This window comes from Lepeophtheirus salmonis, chromosome 5, assembly GCF_016086655.4.
Source record: "Lepeophtheirus salmonis chromosome 5, UVic_Lsal_1.4, whole genome shotgun sequence".
NCBI classification, from domain to species: Eukaryota; Metazoa; Arthropoda; class Copepoda; order Siphonostomatoida; family Caligidae; genus Lepeophtheirus; species Lepeophtheirus salmonis.
Genome location: NC_052135.2, coordinates 65,760,992 through 65,769,394, shown reverse-complemented (window position 1 = coordinate 65,769,394; position 8,403 = coordinate 65,760,992). Strand labels below are relative to the sequence as shown.

Here is an 8,403-nt window from a genome sequence, read left to right as displayed (position 1 = left end):
TATCCCATAGGCAACACTTTCTTAATTTTTGATTACGTTGAAGAACCTACAAATTGTGCTTTAATAATATAAAAATAACTTTGCATCAAATCATCGGCGTTACTCTCCATTTTTTCATGAGCACACTCATAAGTAGTTACTCAATACTTAGATGTTCTCTTCTCAAGAATAAAGAAATTATAATCACAGTTAAAGAAACTTTTCTTAATATTATTTGAGGAGCCAAGGTGTACTTTGGTTCCTTGGTTGACTTCAATTAAAGCAAAATTATTTTCTTTTTTTAAATTTTATATAAACAACTTCATTTTTTGTTCTTTTTAATAAGAGTTGATCTAAACACCCAAGAGAGTTCATTCATTTTTACATACCAGTGTTTCATATTTCATCCGTCTCTTAACATCTACTCTAAATGTATATAAATTAGGATATACTATACGTCAGCGAACAATATTATATTATACGCTTTTTTTTCTTTATGCTGTATATTATATGATATACATCAGGTAGCACGATATACAATACACCTTGTATACATGCTTGATGCTACATGCCAAACGCCATTGAGATTTTATTCATATGACTACATTGTTATTTCTTAGATCAAAAATGCCTTATTTTATTCAAATATGCATTCACAATGATAAAATTTGCTTTATTAATATAGATAATATAAATTCGCTTAAAATGAGGCATAATATAGAAGGGGCTCTAGTACACTTTGTCAAAAACCTTTTTTTCCAAATCCACTTCGCCGAATGCAATTTTGCCGAACGGAAACTTTGCTGAACGTGTCTGTTTTGCAAAAAGTTTTCCTATTTATGTCTTAAATAATAAGTATAATACAAACGAAAATAATATTGAGCACTCAGCATAAAAGTGCGAGAGATAGTTTTTCGACCCAAATATCTGAGTTTGTGAGAATGATACTAAATGGGGGTTTTTATATTAATTCTGAGAGCTGAGAGTGATATCTACAAGATAAGATCATAATATGCAAAAACATATATAATCATATGGCGACCCGAAGCTTCAACAAATTGGAAAAGTCCTTTTGTAAATGGTTTAAAATTATTTTTTTAACCATATTTAGACATTGCAAAGTTAACATGTATGGTCCCTTATCTGGAATATTTTATTCTCAACAGATTCTGAAGCCCACATGTCACAGCTTTTGAGTTTGGAGTGTCATTTTGATGGTATATTTTTTTTTGCAAAACTATGCTCCTCCAACTCACTGAGAAGGGTCTTAATTCAGTAGTGCCATATGCCTTGCTCCCGACTTCTCCTCGTACTCCTACAAAGAAAATATTATTTGAAGAAGGAAATGTGCTAATAAACAAAGAATCAGATTGAGGAGGATTAAATTTGAATTTGCCGCTCAGGTAGATATACCATGGATGTCTACATACATACAAGTACATAATATCTCAATATCACATCCATAAAGTTGACCTCCACTCCTGGAGGAAATATGAGTTATATGTATTCGTACAAATTACTATTAAATGTATTTGAATATTATAAAACATTAGGTACAATCTTTTATTTGATCATGAGAGAACTTTCGTATTATTGGTTCAATTGATAACGGTAACATCTATAATTAATTGAATGTATGTATTTAAGGGAAATAAGAAGTAATAGACAATAAATTAAGCCTCTTATCTAAATAATCTTCTTAAATAAAAAAATCCCCACTCAAAGAGTTGGAGTATTCGGATTCAGTTATTACTTATATGTGAGAAGTCTGACCAAAGTAGAACTTACGATCACAGTAATTAATATAGACATAGAAATGAAACTCTGGAAGAACGAGGAGGAAACTACAAAGGAGATTGCTAACGTAAGTTTCAATTCCATCTTCGACCTTACCTACACCCCAAAGACACCCCCACTTTTTTTTTTTTTTTGTACATACCAAGGTTAATAAAATACAAGGTTAGACCATCATGTAATCAATCAGGCTTATTAGAATTTTCATTCTGTTGTATTGTACCGACTGCTGGGCAAAACAAGCAGATTTTGACAAAACAAAATAACCACTCATAGTATATGACGTCACTATTGCTAGAATTTTTCCATTTAATGTATCGTACCGACTGCTGCGCAAGAAAAACAGATTTTGTTAAAACACACAACCACACATCTACTATGACGACAATATTAAAATTGTGGTGGAAGTCAAACATCAGTCGTACACGCGTTATGGTATAACCTTGTATTTCTATTAACCTTGGTAAATACAACCTTTATACAATCCTTTTCCATTTAGAACACTAACAATAAGAATCAATGCCAGGACAATGTTCTGAATGCTGGATTTTGTAAAGTGAATCCGAAAACAAAAATAGGTCAGCAAGTATATTCTATAATCATGATACTTCTACCTTTTTTGCCCATTGCTGCCCTTATTATTCAAAATGCAACGACGCTAAATGATCTCCTGATCTATCAACAAGACGTAGAAGAAAGTCGAAATAAAGTAAATGGAGCCACACACCTAGAGAAGTTCATATCTAATATGCAAAGAGAGAGATCGGAAGTTGCCTTTTATATATTTACATATGGAAAACAGTCCCTTGGGTTAAATCTCTCCGAGCGCTTTAAAATAACGGATGGCGCTTTGGAGCGTACACCTTGGCCAGATATAAAGGTAGAGTGAATAATTAATTTCTCAACTAGTATTAGCAAATTATAGTTCGTTAAATAACTGGATGGAATTTTAACACCCTATTACAATAGGAATCGAAGGAAAAGGAAATGTTCAAATCAAAACTACGATTTCAGATACGACACGGAGATTTTCGACAACGTATCAGCCAAGATGAAGAAGACATTAATTCCATTTTAAATTGGTACAATTCCGTAAATTCTGTTTTCCTCAATCATTTGTCTACAGGAATAAAAACGACAAATAGTAGTACTGTTTGGAAGTATCTCATTGCTTATGTAAATTTGTTGAGGTGAGGTACAACTAAAAATATTTAGATATTTCTAAAAACCTATAAAATGTCTACTATGAAGGTGCATTGAGAATCTGGGAATTGCCGTAGCTTATGGCATACGTTATTACGGTCAGGGTAAGATTACCTATGACAACTACATTCAGTACATACGACATATCACATTGGGAGATGAGTATCTAGAACAATCACAGAACTACGTACCTTTCATGAAGGATTTATACCAAAAAATTAAGTCTAAAGGTGTTCATTACTCAGCATTACAAAAGAGTCGAAAAGCGGTACTGGCTCAAATACCGAGACAAGCCAGTACGGGAGAAGCACTTAAATTTTATCAAGCAACTTTTGGATATACAGAGGCATTGCGAGATGCCATAAGAGATCTGCGACTTCGAATAGAAGCAATAGTGGTTGAAGAATTGAAGGCAGCAAATCGGCAACAGGCTTTTGGAATTATGATATTAATATCTGTCTTGATCATAAGTCCTATAATTATATTTCTAGTTCGGAATGCAACAGTAACTATAAAGAGATTTTCAACGACTATATCATATAAAGCGGATGAGATCAAATTTGAAAGAAAAAAGTGAATCGTATTCTTATACAGGTTAATAGTTTATATATACATAGGCCATAATTAACATCAAATCAGTAGCTCAATTTGAATCTTGAAGATATTTCTTCCTTTATTTGAAGTCTTAATGCCCCATTTAATATTACAGTTATTGCCAAAGAAATATGGCTTTTTAAAGACCAGGAACAAAGTATTATTGTCAGACCAGTATGAATCTCTCTCAATTTTAAAAGCAGATGTCGAGGATTTTCAAGTTCAAATTAAGGAATTTGGTCCAATTGAGGTTGGGTTATTTGATTAAAATTGAAACTGAAATTAAATGAATTTATTTCTCCTATAACAGATAGTCATTTTCCTCAACTCAATTTATAAGCTTTATGAGGATTGCATAGAGAAATATAAAGTTCACAAAGTAGATTACATGGATGATTCCTGCTTGGTAGCTGGGGGAATAGAAGATAATGATAAAGTACTTAGTCATGCAGCAGAAATTGCCAAAGTAGCACTGGAGCTCCTGGGGCAATCAACCCATTTTATTACACCAAATAAGCCAAAGGTGAGGATTATTCACTTAATCAATTTGATCAAAACTTTAAGGCCGACTGATATATCGACAGGAAAAATAAATTGGCTAATTATTTTCAATTTGATAATAACCTGTATATACCTATATTATTTCCATATTGAATCAATTTTTATGACATCCAGTACCTACCATCAATGTTAATTAAACAGAAATATCATATGTTTTTAGTATCGATTGAAACTCAGGATTGGCATACATACGGGACACGTCATTGGTGGAATTATACAAAGGCCGAATCGACTTCCAAGATATAGACTCTTTGGAGATACAATCAAAATAGTTTATAGTTTGATTCACAACACTGGAGGTGAAATGCTTTTAATTATTTTTACTTTCTGAAATAGTGTTAACTGTTAATATAATATGTAATATGAATTAGTTCTGAGACATCGTTACCTCACTAATACAAAAATAAACAGTGTAATTGTTGTCAGCTGTGGATGTTACTGCTTTTGTTAAGCTGTGAACAATTCCCAACAATGATAGAATAACAATTATTTAGTTAGAAAGGATTGACTAACTGCATTGGCGTCCGCAGGGGGCTGTAGCCCCCCCCCCACCAAACAAAATATCCAACAAATTTAATTCTTCTTTTTTTTCCAAAAAATTTAATTTTGTTTGAATAGCTATGGATTTTTTTTTAAAAATCCAAAAAAGTATAATATAGTTCTACAGTAAAATAAAATAGTTGTGAATTTTTGAAATTTTTTGTAAATAAGCTATGGATTTTCGATTTTTTTTTTTTTTTGATATCTTAATATTCTGTAATTCACCTCAGCAAACGGGCTATGCAAGTGAATATCTGGGTTCGAGGCAAGTTAAATTTATCTGCCTCCCCTTCTCTAAATATCAAGGAACCTTCTTCATATCCCAAAATACACTCTGGCTTGTACAAGTGAAGTACTAAACCTCAAGGTAGTTTAAACTGCACCAGCCCACATTTCTAAGAACCAGACCCCCTTTTAATAAGCTAGAATACCACCCCCCATCCACAGGTTGTTGGCTACTGGTCTCTGAAGCAGGTTAAAAGGTTTGTAATGGTAAAGTGTAAAAAATTATATTCAAAGGCCCCCATGATCCCGAAGGCCAAAAAAAAGTTACCAGAACTGTTTCTGGTACTTGCAGAATCTACATGAAAAATTTCAGAAAAACCAACTCATTGGTTCGGCTGTGATTGAAGGACATAGAATATAGATACATTCACATTTAATATATAGATATATGATTTATGTTGAATGATTTTACAACTACAAGTCCATAAAACAAGGATTACTAAAAAACAACAACAACTCCATATTCAAAAAGAAAAGTTTGTCTGTCTATATATATAATTGTCTTGGTGAGAACTCATTTTTTAACGAGAAGCGTATTGGTCAGCGCGTCATATAAAAAAAAGAAAAAATAATTACATATAAAAATAATGGATGTGACCATAGAGGAAAAAAATACTATCTACCCTAGGTTAATAGAAATACAAGGTAATACCAAAACGCATGTACGACTGATGTTTGACTGACACCATGCTTTTTAATATTGACGTCATAGTATATGAGTGGTTGCGTGTTTCGCTCTTGCCCTGCCGTCGGTTTGATATATCAAATTCAAAATTCTAGAAATAGTGACGTCAAAGACTATGACTGCTTCCGTCAAAATTATCTCTTGCCCAGCAGTCGGTGTGATACATCAAATTGAAATTCTAGCAAGCCCGATTACATGCTGTTCTAACCTTGTATTTCTTTTAACCTGACTATCCACCAGTATGTTAAAAAAAAGAAACCGAAAATTAGGGTGGTTACCCTGGTAATTAGTAGAATTTGTTAGAAGAGAGCAGCTTAGCTGTTGCTGTTGCATTAAATTACCTGTGAGCAGCTATGAGATGAAGGAAATAAACACAAATCCCACTCCGTATCCAGGCATGATATAAGAAAGAATTACACCGATGTCGATCCTCAATTATACTCCGAGTCCAACAAGGACTTATTGTAATAAATCCTCAACGTTACTTGCAGTCATTCATGAGAAAACAAATTCGTGGTTACACTTTATTATTTATACGTACAATATGTTTTTTGAGAAAAACAACAAAAAAAAAATATATGTATTCAGTCGTCAATTTTCTCTTCTCCCTTGATACGTCATGGCTATTTCATTATTCTTTTTTTTTGATAAATAAAAAAGTAATAAGTTATTCTATACTCATATTCCGTTTCCAAAAGAACAGGAATACAATTTCTTGTTGATAAATCGTCATATATATTGGCCATTTTATTAACTCTATTAAGAAATTTTTGGCTATTTCTACAGTATCGAATAAAATACTATGTAGATTTTAATAATATTAATTCATTTTAAAAAGGGTGAAGAAATAACATGACAGTGATAGTCTGCAAGTATATAAGAGATAAATGGCAATTGGTATGATTTACTTATTTTGGCTAAGTACATAATGATTTTTGGCTTTTTTATGTTTATTTTTTGATGAAAGGTTGCCTGACACAATCAAGGTAACGACGTGTGGTAGGACTATAAAAATTTCATTATACTATTATTTTAATCTATGATTGTAACTCTAGATGGGGCTTAGTAACGAAGATGTGTAGCTAAAGCTCTACAAGGGAGCGCTCTAGAGACTAAAGTACATCAGGCTCATCACGTCATTAAAAATTAAAAGAAAAGGGGATTATCTTCTATACTATAACAGCAAGGTTTGTCTGATGATCGACGCCTAATTAATCCGAGTACTAGACTATAAAAGGTTATTACATCATACCATCTTTGATTTATAATAATTTTTTCGTTTCAACTTTGCCATAAGGATATTGCTTAAGTTTTTCTCACTCTTTTATTAATAGCGATGTATTTAACTTACATACTGTATAACTACTTAATATACCTCCATATATTGTTTTTAATCTTTCAGCTTTGATGATTCATTTAAGTGAAGCAACGAATACATTACTTCAGGAAGTCGGGGGTTTCCATACAGAGCCCTACAAGATCCTTAATCTTACACCAATGGGTTTAACTCAAACTTATTGTCTTTTTGAGGATGACATGGGTTACGCAGAAGGGAACACTGAACCATTTTTTAAAATATTTGATCGTCGTGAGAATATCAGCTTTGGAGTTTGATCATTGATGTTGAGGAATAAAAGAAATAATCTAATCAATTGACTTTAATGCTTATTTATTGTATAATATAGTTAATTAATATAAATACCTATTCAGAGCCTTCCGCAAGATTTTTGATAGAGAGGAGGGGACTTACTCCCTTTAAGCCCACCCTGTGGGCACATTGTTTGTATTAAATTAATAAATTTTTTATCTATATTAATAATTGTATTTGATTAAGGAATAACAGCTTCATATACATGGAACGACATTTAACTACACAATATTTTATATTTTAGACCTCACTTGAGACTTTATTTAAATTAATTTCACACATGGACATTGGACAAGAGTCTGGCATGATATGAGATAAAATATCCACCGGTTCAATATTCATTTATTTAATATTCACTATATGTAAACAATTGGTGCTAACGTGAACTTTGGTTTTTAGCGCAGTACAGTACCCATATTTTGATTTCTAAAAAGAACATGAACTAACCTAAAGATTCAACCTTTAAGATGGCCCCGATATTTTAAGCTGTTGTAGTAATAAAAAATAAAAAACATACCAATAGCACAGCGTTACCTCGAAGTGCGTGGACAAAACGTCGACCTTCAAAACGTCAACCGACAGAACATTGACCGACCAAACGTTAAATGGACAAAAATTCGACGGACAGAACGTCGGTTGTATATTATAAAATAAGGGGCTCCTCCAAATGGTGTTGTGATATATCCATTTCACACATTTCCCGCCTGAAACACACCCCCACTACCAGTAAGGGTCCCTCAAAAACCCATTATATAAACTAAATGTTGATACTATTTTCGGATACACCCTGGTCCCAAAATAGGATGTAACCTACCGCCACTATTTAAGCAACCACTAAGAGCCCCTTACTACCCCCAAATGCTTGGACTATTTTCGGGTACGGCCTGGCCCCAAAATGGAATGAAACCAACCGCCACTACTTGTATTTACACCCCAAAGGACCCCATATATTTGAGGCTGTTTCGGATTTCATCTGGTTTTGGGAACCGGCGGTACACGAAAGCTGCCCCAACTTCCTAGATAAAAAATTGAGTTATTGGAAGTGTCCTTTGAAAGTAACTTATCTGACCGTGCTGAGTTTCCTCCCTTTTTGGGACCCGGCGATACATGAAAA

The 8,403-nt window shown here is 33.0% G+C and overlaps 1 protein-coding gene across 2 annotated transcripts; it reads left to right on the top strand.

Annotated features, from left to right (window-relative positions):
• Window positions 1–1,729: 1,729 nt before the first annotated feature.
• LOC121118924 (uncharacterized) lies at window positions 1,730–7,513 on the top strand. 2 transcript variants are annotated; one of them, XM_071888900.1, is made up of 8 exons: window positions 1,730–1,843; window positions 2,273–2,653; window positions 2,743–2,963; window positions 3,025–3,570; window positions 3,686–3,820; window positions 3,881–4,093; window positions 4,292–4,430; window positions 7,044–7,513. In XM_071888900.1, exons 1-4 carry the CDS (start codon window positions 1,796–1,798, stop codon window positions 3,551–3,553), a joined length of 1,179 nt encoding a protein of 392 aa, XP_071745001.1. In that variant the 5' UTR covers window positions 1,730–1,795; the 3' UTR covers window positions 3,554–3,570; window positions 3,686–3,820; window positions 3,881–4,093; window positions 4,292–4,430; window positions 7,044–7,513. The 2 variants fall into 2 exon arrangements, with proteins under 2 accessions (XP_071745001.1, XP_040569457.1); XM_040713523.2 differs by lacking the exon at window positions 1,730–1,843 and adding an exon at window positions 2,125–2,208.
• The last annotated feature ends 890 nt before the right edge of the window (window positions 7,514–8,403 follow it).

Excerpts from the sequence above, each read along its gene's own strand:
- LOC121118924 (XM_040713523.2), top strand. The coding sequence starts at position 2,152 with ATGACGACAATATTAAAATTGTGGTGGAAGTCAAACATCAGTCGTACA. Across the intron at positions 2,209-2,272 it reads TCAGTCGTACACGCGTTATG|AACACTAACAATAAGAATCA; the intron begins GTATAACCTTGT and ends TTTTCCATTTAG. Across the intron at positions 2,964-3,024 it reads GCTTATGTAAATTTGTTGAG|GTGCATTGAGAATCTGGGAA; the intron begins GTGAGGTACAAC and ends TCTACTATGAAG.